The sequence below is a fragment of the Pleurodeles waltl genome, chromosome 2_1 (assembly GCF_031143425.1).
Source record: "Pleurodeles waltl isolate 20211129_DDA chromosome 2_1, aPleWal1.hap1.20221129, whole genome shotgun sequence".
Taxonomy (NCBI): domain Eukaryota; kingdom Metazoa; phylum Chordata; class Amphibia; order Caudata; family Salamandridae; genus Pleurodeles; species Pleurodeles waltl.
The window spans coordinates 812,675,070-812,692,031 of record NC_090438.1 but is presented as its reverse complement, the minus strand read 5'-3'; the positions used below and the strand labels follow the sequence as shown (position 1 = coordinate 812,692,031).

Below are 16,962 nucleotides of genomic sequence, written 5' to 3'. Positions count from 1 at the left end.
ACCAAAAATATTTTTGCTTTTTTAGCCATTTTTTTCTTTGATTGATCAGGGTTCTGATGGCTTCCTTGACCTCAGTTTTGCGAAAGCAAAACAATCACAGACAAATCTAGAAGGTTGGTGGCCAAGATCAGACCTATTGGCTTTTACAATGCTTGTAGCCATTGCTACTTTCAGCAACAGACATTCCCGGGCACTGCTCTATTCATAAATACCTGGTATCCCGATATTGTTTGGGCAATGGTGGACACCTGTGGGTCTTTGGGTAATTGCATTAAGTACTGCAGCCTGATTGCAGACTTTAGGGACCTCTAGAAATGACCGAAGACATAGAAGTCTGCTACAGAAAAGGTTTTTTTATTTAATTCAACGAATCTCTAGTGAGGACTTATGGTACTTGACCGTCCTTGGGAAGATTTCCTTCTGACAGCATGGATCTTTAGTAATGACCTATGTACTGCAGCATGATTACAGAAAGCACTTCCGTCTTACTAAAGCAACTCCAAGTAACAACCTAATTTAATGCAGCCTTATTACAACAAGGATATCTGTCTTACTCTAGGGAGGTTTTGCATCTGGAAATTGTCTAGTGCAGCTTTTCAAACCTCTGGTTGCCCCGCAAATGGCAACATTTAGCTGAGGACTTTTGAGTGTTTTTTCTTCGTATATGAGCATCGAGTGTTTGGTAGGTACAAAAGCAGCGGTTTATTGGGTCTGAGCATACGATATGAATAGGCATTTACAAAGCATAGGTCTAGCTTGTGTTTTCAAGCTAGATGTATTGGCTTTAGTAGTGGTTTTCATAATGTCCTATCAGTTAAAGGCTGCAGTCTTTAAGCAACCTGACAGTCTGTGTGCATCCTGGTACTTGAAATGATTGGTCGACTATTTAAAATGTAAGCGTTGTGCATTCCCCTTATGGTGAAATTTAGAGAAAGGACTATTTATGGTCTTAGTCAGAACAGGTCTGTGATTTAAACAGTGGCTCTACGTATCAATGTCCTACTCAGGCAAAAAGATTTTAGAGGAGAATAAAAAAATCTCTGCAATATGCTATAGTTTTGATATCGGAATAATTATTTAATAAAAATGAGGTATGACATATTAACGTGTGCTCCTCGTGGCAGAATGCCGCATGCAATATTAAAATAGATGTCTGACTTTTTCAACAGGAGTATGTTTATTTTAACAGGTATTGATTTGTTTTAAACATGTCTAGATGATAAAGCAGCTGTCTACTAAAACATAATCCTGTCTGTGAAGTGAATTTCGGGTGTGTCCAGTCCGCTTTTTACTCGGAGTGATTTCTGAACATTTAACTAAAAGGTTGATGAATATAACAGCTGACTTTTTTATGTTTGCAGGAGAGGAGTTCCTTACTTCGCAAGTGGTATGATCTCATGGTACAAAACAAAGAGGATCTCGCTAAGATCATAACTGCAGAAAATGTAAGAATGATTATGATTGCTTACTGGCATGTGAAAGACAGTACACTATGTTTAATTGAGAATCGGTGCTTTATATATCTTCTTATGTTTTAAATAAATGTATTACGACGGTCATGCCCCTGGATGTAGTCTTTTGTTTCGTGTCCCTTCTTCCATGCCAGAGAATTAACTCCTGCACCTGGCTTTGTCCATGGAAAGTGTACTCAAATAAACCTTCTTGCTCCATTAGAGAGAGTGATTGGCTAGTGGTCATGCATGGGAAATCGGAAGAACACACTTTACTATTTTTTCAATTCAGTTTATTTTTCACAAGGGACACAGTAGTGTTACATACTTCTGTTGCTGACTATTTATGTGTATGGTAGTTTGTGACGTGGCTCAGCCCTGTGCATATTTAAGCACATACTCAGTCAAAGTCAGTCAAAACAAAACTTTATTCTGCAAAAGCCATAAAAGCTGGACACAACACTGTACAATATGATAAATAAGAAATAGAAAAATCATTACTTGGAGGGAAAAGCCATATGTATGTTGTAGGTGCAGCTGGCAGTACACAGTGCGAAGACGTTACTTTCCTCAACAGGCAGCCTAAACATTAATATCAATAACACGCCAGGGGTATAAAGAGGGAGGCCCATGCCCACCCCCTCCCAATCCAGGTACCTCCAAAGAAAAAGGAAGAATAAAGTGAGGGTCCCTGGAAGTAACGGAGATGCTGGCGGGGGTAGGTGGGCCGGATTAGTTGAGGCCACCTCAGAAGTGAGGTCGCAGCGAGACATTAATGTTTTGCAGACAACTTTTCCCTCATTATCGAAGAGAGTTATTCATCTATTATTTCTGGGGAAAAGTTCTGACTGCAGATTCCTCACATGTTAAATATTTCCCAGCCCGCAAACTGACTGCAGAAATATTAAACTAGTTCTGTGTGCCGGCAGGAGTGATCGTGCAGCTCTGTGCCGACTAGTTTCTGCTCTGGAAGTGAAGAGCTGATCCACATACAAGTGCCTCCCATGTGTGCTGATATTAGTTCTTTTCTTTCTGCACCTCCAGCCCCGAATTTGTAGCTTCTCCTTGGCCTTTTGTCCAAGCCCTTTATAAAATTATTCATTGTGCAAGGGAAAATGTCACCCATTGAAATAACAGAATTTATGCAATGTACGGACTGTTGCAAGTGTGACTGAACCTCACAAATCAGTTTGTGGGTCCAGGGGTCAGACTACAACCCCAAAGCCTGTGACAACTTTGCCTAGATGAATCTGAAGGCCACCCTCTACGTTGTGAAACATAAGTATACTCCACTTCAACTGTTTAGGATGAGCTATGGGCTCAAGTCTGGCACTGGATGATGTCCAGGCATCCTTAATGGACCTGCTGTTTGATAGCTCTGGCCTTTTTGGTGAGAAAGCAGAATCTGCATTAGAACACTACAAGGAGAGCAGAGACACAGCAGTTTTCTTGGGCCTTTCTGCTCTCACCATCAAGTTCTCCCTCTTCATGGCTATGGCAGGTGCTTTCCGTTTTGCCAGTACCAGGCAACTCATTCAGGACAGCAAGGACAACGTGAAGCAGCTGCAACCACTAAACCACTCTAATGTACCCTTGCCAGCACAGAGCCACCCTGTCGGAGCCAAGATCTGATATTTCCACCAAGGGTGTCAAGCCATCACTTCAGACAAGTGGTTCTTTAAAAATGTTTTCGACTTCCACCACCATCAGGGTGAAGGCCAGGGGATTGATTCTAGCAGGTTTAGTGGCTCCCCAGTGCTTGTGTTCACTGAGAGCAACTTTAGCTGGTCATAATGCAGAAATCCTTCAGTTCAGGAGCCAGAGCCGCCAAGCCACAACAGCAACCACTGATTGAGGTCCAGGATGAGGGCAGGTAATAAGTGGACCCGTGTATTTGGAGCTCCCTGCAGTCCACTCTGGCGACCCCACCAAACTCTTCCATGCCATGGGGAGGATGATGGAAATTTCCAGGCTCAGTTGAGGGTTACTGGGTATTTGAACAAGCGACAGCCAATCACCTATCGCCTTGCAGCTCTGCTCTCCTTTGTTCATCTGTGATACAGTTCTTGCTTCCATTGCTAGGGTCACTCTGCTGCTCTGAGCAGCTCCACTACCAGACAGCTACGACTTTGCTTCTCAGCTGTGCAGACCCCTCTTGCAGAGAATCCTCCAGCACTACTCACTAGGCAAGGCACACTCCTTTTCAATGCAGACTCACTTATTAGTATGTGTGTGTTGTGGCAAATCAACGATTGCCATTAATAAACTGTTAGCGAGGGGTGATCTATATACATTTATAAATTCTGTTAAGATTGGTCAGTACCTTAATTCATCCGCTGAGAAACTTGTGCAACACGAAGGTCAGGGGTTTCATTCAGTACTTATCTTTCAAAGGGCCATAAAATCAATAACGTTGAATTATGTAAAAATGGCACCTCTGGTCAGTACCTAAAGGTAAAATAGTTTGTGTATTGAGTAAAAAGAGAGTCAGATTGTTAATATTTGTATGAATTGTTTTTTCCCTTCTAATTCATTACAAACATTATGTGATCTAAGCAATGCCATTTATGTTGTTTCAACAATAGGGAAAGCCGCTGAAGGAAGCACTGGGTGAGGTGATGTACTCTGCTTCCTTCTTGGAATGGTTCTCTGAAGAAGCCCGTCGCATTTATGGAGACATAATTCCCGTGCCTATGAAAGACAGACGAGCTCTGGTTCTGAAACAACCTCTTGGCGTGGCAACCATCATCACTCCAGTAAGTGTCAGAAAGAGGTCCATTGACAAATGGAAACAGAATTGCTGTTTGTTGAGCCAGTCACTTCGGAAAGCCTAGAGGTCCACCTCAAATCACCTTGACAGAGCAATGTTGAGACACACTCACTGGTAATTCAGGAGAGCAGTGGGCAAGCAGATTGGCCACGCAAGGCAAGGAGATTGATTTCAGAAATTAGGCTTATTTTTTAAAGTCTGCAGTAGTTTTGTTTAGGTGGTGTAGTTCCTTCCTAGTGAACTCTTTTGAAAACTTCATGTAGAATTCATCTGTTTTAAAGTAAAAAAAAGAAATAAAAATAAAAAATCATTACCACTTCAGAGGTCAGCTAAGGACAAAGCCATCACTGAGAAATGTTATGTCATGATACTTAATTTTCACAAATATTTTTGTATTGTGTCACAGTTCATGAACGTTACTAACTCTTTGTGGGTTCTGGTGCTTTATCATTCATTGGCAATAAAGCTCTCTGCATCTCACACTAAAGAGGAGCTTAGAGGAATACAGTGAGAAAAGGAGGCCCTTTACTCAAATAGAAACAATAGCAAAACCCCTTCCCAAGTATATCCCCTATCTGATAGAGACTTCTAGTTTCAGATTCCTTACCTTAGAATTTTCCCCCAGGTGTCAGTGGCGTTGGTCGACTCTGCAGGCGTCGTGGTCACCGTGATGACGTTGGGAGTAGTACATAGACGCTGCCCTCGTGCCGTGACATCAGTTGCTTTCTTTCCACGGCACGCGCTGATCAGGAGAAGAGCCACCTTTGGCTATTTTTTGGCCGAATTCGACCGTTTTGTCAAGTTTTTTTGAGTGAGAACTTTGGTGCGTCGGGAATGTCCCCGAAGACCGGGTTCAAGCCTTGTGAGGACTGCCATCGGACGATGTCAGTGACAGATCCTCATTGTGTTTGTCTGTGGTGCCTCGAGCGCGACCACGACCCGAAGTCGTGCTCCGAGTGTCGGGCCATGCACCCAAAGGCTTTGAGGGAGCCGTCCCTAAAGCTAATGACGGCCTGGCACTCGACTCCGCGTAGGTCCCGGTCTCGCTCGAGAGGAAGATCTCGATCGGTCGCGGAGTCATCACCACTCGTCTTCTTCGAAATCCTCAGGTCAAGGTAAGAAGTCGAAGAAGTCCCATTGCTCTCCGACTCCGCCCCGTCGCTCGGCAGACACGACGTGGGAAGAGCGTTCACGCACTAGGCCTCCGTCCTCGGAGCCTGCGTCTGGGTCGACTCCGCGCTTCCCCGAGTTTCCTGGAGCCGGACCAACTAAGAGGTTTACGAGGCCAAGCGCCTCTATTTTGGGAGGGCCAACCCGGTTACGGCGCCTTAGGGCACAAGCGGTTCGGCTGAGGGCCTTCGGGTTCCGCGCCAGCTCCTTCGGCCCTGGCCACTGAGGTCACCTCCGGATCCCCGTGCGGATCCACACCGGCGCCAGTCGCACCCTCAAGACCTTCCCTGGCGCCGGGTCGATGGTCGATGCTCCCGACGTCGCCTTCGGCTTCGGTGGGGCCTATTCACCCCAGGTCAGATTCAGACCCTTTTTCCTATGGGGAGAAATTGGAGGGGTCCCTGGACCCGTATGAATACCAGGATGACCCTGCTATGGACCGGGCACAGGATTTGGGCGAGGCCAGTGGTCTGGATACTTCTCCTGACTCTGGCATGCTGTCTCCTCCTACTGTGGGTACAGCGGAGGGAGCAACTTATGGTATGGTGGTCAGTAGGGCAGCTGAAGTCCTCAGCCTTGAGCTGCGTACTATAGAGGTCAGGTCTAATCTCCTGATGGTGCTTCAGCCTAGGGCTTCTACTTTCAGAACCCTTTTTACCATTCAATGAGGCCCTCACGATGTCCTTTTGGGTACATGGTCAAAACCCAACACAAGGGCTCCTGTGAACAGGACTATCGCACGCCGCCTTTGGCCCGCGCCAAACGACCCAAAATTCCTGTCCCAACACCCCACGCCTGAGAGTCTTGTTATCCAGGCTTCCTCTTCTTCAGGCACGTTCCCTTCCGAACCCAAGGATAGGGAATCCAAAAGGCTGGAACAGTTTGGCAAGAAGCGTTTTTCTTCCTCCAGTCTAGCACTGCGGTCTGTGAACACTGCATGCCTTCCTTTTGGGCCATTATACCCACTCTATGTGGGATACGGTTGCGCAAGTCCTGCCGCAGATACCGGAGGAGGCCCATGCTATCGTCTCCAAAGTAGTGAACGATGGGAGAGACGCAGCAAAGTTCACTATCTGTTGTGGGCTGGATACGACCGACTCTCTGAGCAGATCGGTTGCAACGACCGTGGCCGTACGGTGCCATGCCTGAATAGGCGCTTCTGGTTTCTCTGAGGATGTCCAACAGTCACTCATGGACATGTCCTTTGATGGCACCCGTCACTTCGAAGACAAAGCGGACTCGGCCTTGAGAGATTCAAGGATTCCCGGGCTACGGTTCGGTCCCTCTGTCTTTCTTCAGCCTCTCGCCCACCACAGTCCCGTTTTAGCCCCTTTTGTGGACACAGAAGGGGCGCCCTATTGCATCCTCCACACAGCCACCGTGCCATGCATGCAGGTCAGCCTATGCATGTCCGAGGGTGTGGAATCCCACGTGGCCGTGGGACAGGGAGCCAGAGGTCTGTCCAGTCCACCTCTGCCCCTGCTGCAGCCTCCAAGCCCTCCTAGTCCGTCCCCTCACTCCCGCCCAGTTGGTGGCAGGATCCGCCATCACCTGCCCCACTGGGAACATATCACCATGGACGGGTGGGTTTTGCAGATCATTCGGAAGGGCTACTTCATCCCTCTCGAATGTGCTCCACCACACATGCCACCATCCTTCCATCACCTTCTGGAGGATTATTTGGCACTTCTCCACCAGGAAATCGCGACTCTCTTGGCCAAGGGAGCTATAGAAAAAGTCCCTGTGCCAGAAGTAGGTCGTGGTTGTTATTCCTGCTACTTTCTGATACCAACGAAGGACAAGGGCTTACATCCTATCCTAGACCTTCGGGACATGAACTACTTCCTCAAGAAGGAGAAATTCAAAATACTCACCCTAGCTCAGGTTTTGTCTGCCTTAGACCCAGGAGACTGGATGGTAACGTTGGACTTGCAGGAAGCTTATTTCCACATCCCTATCCTGCCTTCCCACAGACGTTACCAACGATTTGTGGTAGGTCCCAAGCACTTTCAGTTTACTGTGCTCCCCTTCGGCCTTACCAGCGCCCCTCGGGTGTTCACGAAAGTGATGGCAGTGGTTGCAGCTCATCTGCGCAGGTTAGGGGTCTCAGTCTTCCCCTACCTCGACAACTGGCTGTTGAAGGCATACGCGCCCCAGATAGTCATCTCCCACCTTCAGACTACGGCGAACCTCCTGCACACGCTGGGGTTCACTATAAACATGCCGAAGTCCCACCTGACTCCCTCTCAGACGCTCACTTTCATCTGGGCAGTTCTGGAAACAGTGCAGTTTTGGGCTTATCCTCCTGAAAAGCGAGTTCAAGACATTCAGGCTATGATTCCAATCTTTCAGCCTCGGTCTTGGGTTGCAGTGAGACTGACTCTGAGGCTGCTGGGCCTCATCACCAATGTTCCCTGTAAGGTGCGCGCGCGGGCGCGCGCGCACCCCCCCTTCCCCCACCGCGCAGACCTGTTTGCCAAGCGCGCACATTTCTGCCTGCCACACGCGAGAGAGTGAAACCGTATGGCAGCGCTACATTTAAAAAACGAAACAGCGCAAAAACGCGGTCACTCTCTTTGCGGCAGATCAGGAAAACAAAACGGCAGTGCAGGACCCGAGGAGAAGTCCCTGCACGAGGAGATCTCCAAATGAAAGCAGGTACGTGTAAACACATATGCCGTATTAGTTTGGATTTGAGAGATATTATGACAGATAAAGGGAAAACGTTAAAAGATGACCAGAGGTTATGAAGTAAAACTGTACTCTATAAAGATGGTTGTATTAGCGTGTAGACTTACACAAGCAAGAAGTCATTTAGCACTAGATAAATAAAATTACATTTTTAGGTTTATTGAAATGTTGGCACTTCTGTTATGTATATGCCTTGCCAATGTTCTGGGATGGAATGTAGAATACAGAACATTCAAACTATTGTTGTTCAAGTTAGGAGAGCAGTTGGCAGCTGGTGAGAGGCCAGTGGAGCTGCTCTGGGGACACGCAGAATAAACTTACCCTACGGTCATCATTCTGGTGTGTTAGAATTTGTGCAAGGTACACACCACATTTTGGTGATGAGTGGACGACTCCCCAGCCTTGAATCTACGTTGTGAAAGCGACAATAATTTTCGTGGACGGTCGCTTTTGTTCACAAGCATGATTACTGATACGCCTTTCCGTGCGCCTAAATGAAGACAAAGGAGGATTCGGCAGTGTTGGACTATTAGAGAAGCCCTGCAAAGCGCTGCTGGTCTGGCTTCAAGCCGGTGACTTCAGCTGCTCCATGTTAATACAGCAATAGCTCACAGGGGAAAGGTGCACAAATGGAGGACACAGTGGATGCCCAGACATCCTGATGAAAGGCAGCTGCACCATGACCAGAGAAAGTGCATTGCGAGTACTGCCATTTACTCTGGGTCAAATATGCACTTTGCAGGTAGTTAGCTGAAGTGCTGAATTCACATTTTTGTAAATGAACTGCAAAGCATGGCCCTTTGTGAGGAGCCTGCTATAATCTCACACAGGACCGGCTTTTGGCGGTGCGAGCGGTTCAACATCACCGGGACCTGACCTCTGGGGAGCACTGTGTTTAGCAAAAACTTCCAAAACTTGCGATTTAAAAGCACCTGCTGCAAATTTTCTTGTGCGTTTAGCCTTCAAGAAACCATTAAAATGTCAACATGCCTATTGTGATCAATGTTCTTGCTAGAGAGAGATGGGAGTTTTGCCTAGTGGCTGCTTTGACTCAACATAAAGTAGCATAGAGGGTTAATATGCCTGCTGCAAAAAACAGAACTATGGGGCATATTTGAAAAAATTGGTGCTGCACACAGTGCAGTGCCACTTTGCTTGCCCCCTTTAGCGCCCCCTCTAACGCCACCATGAGTGCGTCATATTCAAAATACGGCGCACCATGGTGGTAGTTAGTGGACTAGTGTCAGGATTTTATATGCTAGTCCAGTGCTTTGCAGGATTAGGATAAAAAATGTTGACGCTAATCCTGCAAAGCACACGGAGGCCCATTGTAACCAATGGAAGCCTCCTTTTAATGCCTGATCTTGGTAGTTATGCGCTGCGCTCGCGTGAAGGGTCAATTTCTTGGCGCACGTATCCTTGCCTGCAGCGCACAGAGACCTTACACTGCCGCACACAGTGGAAAAAAATTAGAGGGAACATTGCTCATCACCTCCTGCATCCTGCTAGTAACACATGTCAGATGGCATATGTGGGCTCTGCAGTGGGTTCCAGTGGGTGCAGCATCAGGGGAAACTCTCCGACATGGTCCAGATCTCGGAGACGACTGCGAAAGACCTGCAGTGGTGGCTTTTGAATCCGAATTGGGTCCATGGCAGATCCTTCTCCCTTCCCCAACCAGATCTCTCTATAGTGACAGATCCGTCCCTCCTGGGTTGGGACGACCACATGGGAGAGGCAGAGATCAGAGTCCTCTGGTCTCCGGTGGAATCAGGGCTCCATATAAATCTGCTGGAGCTTCAGACGATCAGGCTTGCGTTGAAAGCATTCCTTCCCTCTCTCAAAGAGAAAGTGGTGCAGGTGTTCACTGACAATAATACTACCATGTGCTACTCCAACACACAGGGCAGAGTAGGGTCATGGACACTTTGTCAGGAAGCATTACGCCTCTGGACATGGCTGGAACATCAGGGAATTACCCTGATGGTTCAACATCTGGTGGGTTCTCTCAATGCCAGAGCAGACTAATTCAGTTGTCCACACACAGTTGATCACGAATGGCGTCTCTGTCCGGAGGTGGCACAGGTCTCTTTCAGCAATGGGGAGAGCCTTGGTTAGATCTGTTCGCCTCTGCAGAGAACGCGCAATATCAGCTGTTTTGCGCGTTGGAGTTTCCAAGGCGGCACTCTTGGAGACGCTTTTCATCTCAAGTGGAACTCTGGCCTCCTTTACGCCTTCCCGCCTATCCCTCCTCTTCCCAGAGTTCTCAAGAAAATAAAGAACGACCGTGCCCAAGTCATCTTGGTGGCTCCAGACTGGGCTCGAAGAGTGTGGTATCCAGAGCTATTGAGCATGTCCATCGAACCTCCACTCAGGCTGCCTCTTCGGGCGGAACTTCTGTCGCAGCAACAGGGGACGGTTCTGCACCCGAACCTGTCCAACCTCCACCTTCATGTGTGGAGATTGAGCAGCAACAGTTGACAGCTTTTGCCCTTCCACCCGAAGTCTGCAATGTTATCTTGGCAGCCAGGTGTCCATCGACTAAAACTGTATACACCTGTCGTTGGAATACATTTGTGGCATAGTGTACCAACAAATCTGTTGATCCCCTTTCTGCCACTCTGTCAGAGATTCTTCTGTTCAATCTTTCTTTAGCCCAGCAGGGCTCTGCTTTGGGCACCCTTAAAGGGTATTTATCTGCCATTTCCGCCTTTCTTAGGCTACCTGATCAGTCCTCACTCTTTAAATCTCCTATCGTGAGTAGGTTCCTAAAAGGGCTCACCCATTTATTTCCTCCCACTCCATTTATCATGCCTCAGTGGGACCTTAATCTTGTACTTACTTATTTGATGTGTGCCCCCTTTGAGCCAGTGCATAATTGTCCCTTGCGGCTCCTCACCTTCAAAACTGTCTTTTTGGTCGCTATCACCTCTGCTCGGGGGGGGAAGGGGTGAGTGAGCTTCAGGCCCTTTCCTCTAAACCTCCATACTTGTTGGTACATCCTGACAAGGTAGTGCTACATACTAGAGCTTCCTTCCTTCCTTCCTTCCTTCCTAAGGTGGTTACACCATTTCATGTAGGCCAGTCCATCACTTTGCCTACCTTCTACGCACCCCCACATCCTTCCCATGAGGAGGAGAGACTCCACCTTCTGGACCCAAAAAGAGCTTTGGAGTACTAAAGATTTTCAGGTGGAAGATCAACTCTTCGTTGGCTATGTGGGTGTGAAAAAAGGGAAAGCGGTGCAAAAGCGTGCCATCTCTCGATGGGTGCTTCTTTGCATCAAAATGTGCTACGCTTTGGCTAAGAAGCAACCTCCTGAAGGCTTGCGTGCTCATTCCACGAGAGCAACTGCTGCTTCCACTGCATTATCACGCGGAGTTCCTGTCCTGGATATCTGTCAGGCAGCTACGTGGGCATCCCTGCACAGATTTGCTAAGCATTACTGCCTAGATAGTCAGGTCTGTCGAGACGGCTACTTTGGTCGTTCGGTCCTGCAGGACTTTCTAGTATGATCTTGGTTCACAGACCACCACCGAGGATGGCATTGCTTGGGTATCTATTCTAAGGTAAGCAATCTGCAACTAGAAGTCTATCAGATGTACAAGTTACTTACCTTCGGTAACGAAATATCTGGTAGACATATTCTAGTTGCAGATTCCTTACCGCCCACCCATCGTCCCCGCTTGCGAACTTATTTCTAGGGACAGGGATTCCCCTTTCAGGTCCTTAGCGTTAGCACACCAATCTCAGTGTTCTTAGCGGCTCTGCGCTCTGGCGTGGAAAGTCGTTAAAAGAAAATGTCACTGCGCAACGGCGGCGTCTATGTACTACTCCCGGCGTCACCACGACGCCTGCGGAGTCGACCGACGCCACCTACCGACACGCAAGGGTATTGCTCGAAGAAAAATCTCCAGATCCAGTCTGACGCCTGGGGGAAAATTCTAAGGTAAGGAATCTGCAACTAGAATATGTCTCTACCAGAGATTTTGTTACCGAAGGTAAGTAACTTGTACTTCAGAAACGCTCTATGTAAGAGGGCTAGCCAGTTAAATCAGTTGGTCCAAAAACAGACAGTGGTCTGTGCGATTGCATAAAAAAAAAATGTTGGCTTGTACTTGATAGTTCTTGCTTGAAGATTGCAGTCTTCTAATGCAAGCCACCACCATGACCCATTGGGGGACCATCTCAATGGCTACTGCTTCTCATCAGTGGAGCTCCTTATTGCAGCAAAAACTGTTGGGATTACGACCCAGAAACCCATGACCCTCTGTCGCTAATCGATCAAACACTGAAGTGAAGGGGGCACAACATATACACGCCCCGTCAATATCATTGTTCAATTACTTTGTCAGGCCCTCAAAAAACTCCCCCTGACTAAGGCAGAAGGAGTGGAGAATTGGCAGATAACTCAAGCAGTCTTTGATGGTAGGTGTGGGAGGGCAACAGACACCCCATGAATTGGGGAGACGGGTCGTTCCACACTCCCAGCCGGAGGAGAGGTGGGGTATGTTGGGGATAGGTGATTTGTGGAGGGGAATTCGGTCACTTCAGTAGACACACGGAGGGGATCGCAGTCTAGCATAGAGACAGGACAACTACAAGGGCCTGAATGATTCACATTGGCACAGACTCTAATATCCCTTATCAGGAGCTCACAGTCCTCTCCTGGAATGTGAACGTGTTGGGAAGCAGATTGAAGTGAGGGGTGGTATTACAGTTTTTAAACCAACACAGCCAAGACATAATCCTGCCCCAGGAGACTCACCTCTGTGGGAAGAGGCACATATATAGTCACCGTACACTCTAGATTCACGTCTGGCTCGAAAGGAGTGGGGATTCTGGTTAAAACCTCTCTTCCACTCACAGTGCTTTGCCTCTGGACAGATCCAGAGGTTGGGGGTGATGCTATGCAGTATTGTTAGGAGAGTGGAATGGAGATCGCATAGCTATAGCTTCCTAGTATCTCCCCTGGTTCTCCAGACCCAGCAGCTTCAAAAGATGGGGAACTGGTTGATGCAAGCTCCACTGGCCATCACAGTAGTGATGGGGCGGGGAGGGCCTGGGGCAGAGGAGACTTTACCTTCACCTTGAAGGGGTCACTCAACAGACTCAAGTTGAGGCAGGCACCAGGTGGGGTCTGGGCAGGAAACTTTTACCCATCTTCTTGGAGGCTATAGAACTTCTTGACTTACGGCGTGACCCAAGGGAGCAGCTGTACTGTTTTGTACTGGGATCGGGGGAATCCATTTTGAGACTGCACTACGTACTGATTCCCAGGTGCAGGGAAACTGGTACAGTGACACAAGGTATATGCCAAGGAGAAAACCAGACCACTCACGGATCTGCATCCAGCTGGGGTGGTGGCATTCCAGGGGTCAGGGAGGATGGAGGTTAGACTACTGGGAGGTGAGAGATTGGTTGACCAGACAGATGTAAACGGCTGCCATGGAACACTACCTTACGGTGACTGCAGGTTTAGTATACTCTGAAGTAGTGACCTGAGAGGCTTACAAGGCAGTCACAAGGGCAGTGAAAAAGCTAAAAGAGACAGTAGATATGGAGACCTAGCTACTAGACATAGAGGGGGAGTGCACTAGAGCTGCAACTCGAGCTGCTATATCCCTCATTATGCATAAATATAGAAGTCCAGTACAAGAAGCGTCCAAGGCTCCCTTTAGGGCCAAATACCACAGGTTATATGAAGCAGGCAATAAGGCGGGTAGACTGGTAATGCGATTAGAAACCGCAAAGCAGCTAAGATTACCTTGTTCCTACGTAGTCACGGGTAGATTTGATGCAGTATTTATTAACTAAAATTTATTTTATTATTATTATTTTTTTTTTTATTAAAACCACAGAAAAAATGTTAAATAACTGATGGCCTTCCACTTTATATGCATTATATTTTGAGTAACTGCTGGATATCTGGATTGCAGTGGTTTTAGAACTCCATATCTCGATGCTCAAATGTGATTTCTGTGGAAGATGTTCACTCAGCCAATTAAGAGATTTTGAATTTGTGGAATTGAATGACTAATTCTGTGAAAACAAACCTGTAATCTAAGACTTGATTTTGAAGAATGAGTGTGCTTCATGGGGTCACCAAGGAAACCTACCATTTAAGGCTCATTGTCTCATTTTTATGAAAGGCTGTTAAAAGGATCTCGTCCTGTTTATCATTTTGCTGGCTAGTCATTAAGGCTGCTGGGATTTTCTGTACATCATGTTCCTCTTTAAACCAGACCTGTTCTTTTTGGCAACTCATCAGGCCTAGGTTAACGTTTCTGTGTTTTAGTGAGGGCTGTTGTTTTTCAGATTTGCCAGTAGTGAGTTTAGAGTTAGAGTAAGATGCTTGGTTCTTTTGCAGTATCTTTGAGCAAGATTTCAAACGAATTCTCATTGGAATTTGCTTGAAGTGGATCCATCTTTTTATAGCTTTGCTGTTACCCTGATTATCCAGGGGACTCCAGAAACAACAACTTCAACTATTATTGATTTTAGTTGAGACAAATGTGGCAACCCTCCTACTTGTCATTCTTTGGTCGATATAACGATTGCTGTGCTAACACTCAAAAACAGGTAGTTCAGTGGATTTGGAGGTCCTTTTCTCTTGAAAGCAAATTATATTAAACTTTGGATAGATGATCCAACGATAAATCCTGCGGTTTAATACCTTACCAGCCTGTTGTGTTCCATGAGCAAACCCTCAGTGTGGTATTTTTTTCCTTTTTTTTTAAATAACATTATACCCAGGATAGAAGAGTTGTACTAGAAAATAGTGTAAACACTAAGTCTCAGTGTAGCATTAAATGTATGTTTTGTTAAAACCCTTCACCAACCTCTGTGTAACTTCTTCCCACTTCTTGGATTAGTCAGTAACCTCCAGCAACAACATCCAGTGCTTAGCAGAAACATCTGAAAAATTATTGGATCAGTTCTGTGCACGTCTCACACTTGCAAATTCCTCTCCAGTTTTCATTTCATCGCCAAGGTAGACATCCAGTAGTTGTGGGAATCCTCATCCTCTTTTGGCATACTGATTGCAAGTCCTCTCGCCAGAAATTCCAAAACCTCATCACAACCTTCAAGTTGTTGACTACTTCACAGCTAGATTTGCAATTTAAGAGGCCTAAGGTTGTCCCACTTCCAATTTATTTTTATTGGCTCCTAATCAACACCCAGGTCAGCTTAAAAGCTTTATACCTCTCCTGCAAGCATATCAATGGGAAGACTTGTAAATATCAAAGAATATACTTTATAAGTGATTTGCTGTGAATTTTGTTGTGTGCCCAAACCTTTATCTCCGAACATGATACAGCTCAGCAAAAATCAGACACTGTGTAGCTTTGTAGTGTAATGCTGTGTAAGTGTCGAGCATGCTGCATCTGCACTTCTTCAGAGAGCCATAGCCACCTGTCCTACAGAAGAAAAACTGCTTCAGTCCAGAAGATGGCAATTAAGTTTGAAGAACTGAACTATAATTTCTCAGTTAGTAAAGACATCTAAATCATTTTATCAGTGCTTCAGTTTACTAAAACACTAGCTCTGTCTGCTTACTAATAACAAAAATGCACCCTTGTATCCATTTAGTTTGTAGTGATGAAAATATATATGTGTGTATATGTATGTGTGTGTGTGTGTGTGTGTGTGTATATATATATATCTATATATCTATATATATGTAATAAAATTACCTACTGGCAAGCAGGTAGTTATAGTTAGGACCTAGTTTCCATTGAATAAGCGTTTTTTTGACTTACCTATATTTTTGGTGACGTTTGACGAATCTTCACAAAATTTTCCAGAAACAGTGTGACCAAGGGTCTTGTTGTGCATGGAAAGTTTTGAGTGGACCCGTCAAGCGAGGCCAAGAAAAGAGGGAAAAGATTTTTAAAAATGTGGTTCCCACCCTAATTCCTGTGGAGATTTTTAGACATGGCTACAGCTCGAACTGCTGGATGGAATTACACCAAATTTGGCAGGAAGGTAGCTCTTTGTCCAGAAAGAGTACTTTTTGTTATGTGGTGTAAATCCGTTCAGTAGTTTCAGAAATATACAAAGAAAACCACATTTGTATATCTGGAGGCATGAAGACTTTGCAAATACACCAAATCTTGTGCAGAGATCTGATTGGCTGCCAACACTCTAACCAGGAAGTGTTGGCTGCCATTTTGAAACTCCACTTCTGCCGAGTCTCAAAAACAAGTGTTAAAAAAAAAAAAAAAAAGAGGGCGGGTTACATTTACCCTAACCCCCCAGCTTTGATGTGGGGTACCCTTTTTCTTGCTTGACTCTCAGGGCAGTGAGGGCAAGCAGACAAAATCTTCTCTGTGAGGCAGTGTGGGGGATTGAGTCTTGGAACTCAGTAGTTGTGCAACGGAGGCAATAAATGCTGTGTGTTCTTTATAGAAAAAGTGAGTTTTTTTAAATATTTTACATGAAAATGAAACCTTACACAAAGTAAGGTCAGCCAGGCACAGGGTTTTAATATGGCTGCTGTGGGTTTATAATTACACAGGATAGAATTAGGTAAGATTATGACACAATTGTGAGCTTACTATGGCATGTGCAAACAGGATTTCTTGCTCAGTAGCTAGTAATTGTGTCTTCAATGCATGAAGATGAAAATACCAATTCAGTTTAATGGTAGTGGCACAGTCAATATTGATGTTAATTTGCTTAGTTTTGTGAAGTATGGGGCTCTTGGAAACGTAAGCGTGAGGCCTACGGACAAGTGCAGCAGGAGTGATTCTGCTCACAATTTGCGTAAAGGAGGCATGGCTGCCAGCCTGCTACATTGAAGCGGTCGTTTGAGCAGTGTGGCGGCTTTGGCAAAGCAGCACCATATCCTCCGATCGAGATGTGTGCTCCTAGCTA

The 16,962-nt window shown here is 46.2% G+C and overlaps 1 protein-coding gene across 1 annotated transcript in view; it reads left to right on the top strand.

Moving 5' to 3' along the window:
* ALDH5A1 (aldehyde dehydrogenase 5 family member A1) overlaps nt 1–16,962 on the top strand; it is a 129,970-nt gene that overhangs the window by 38,650 nt on the left and 74,358 nt on the right. Inside the window, exons 2-3 of the mRNA XM_069218756.1 lie at nt 1,362–1,445; nt 4,037–4,207. Of these exons, the coding sequence (XP_069074857.1) occupies nt 1,362–1,445; nt 4,037–4,207 (255 nt within the window). The remainder of the gene's footprint in view (nt 1–1,361; nt 1,446–4,036; nt 4,208–16,962) is intronic.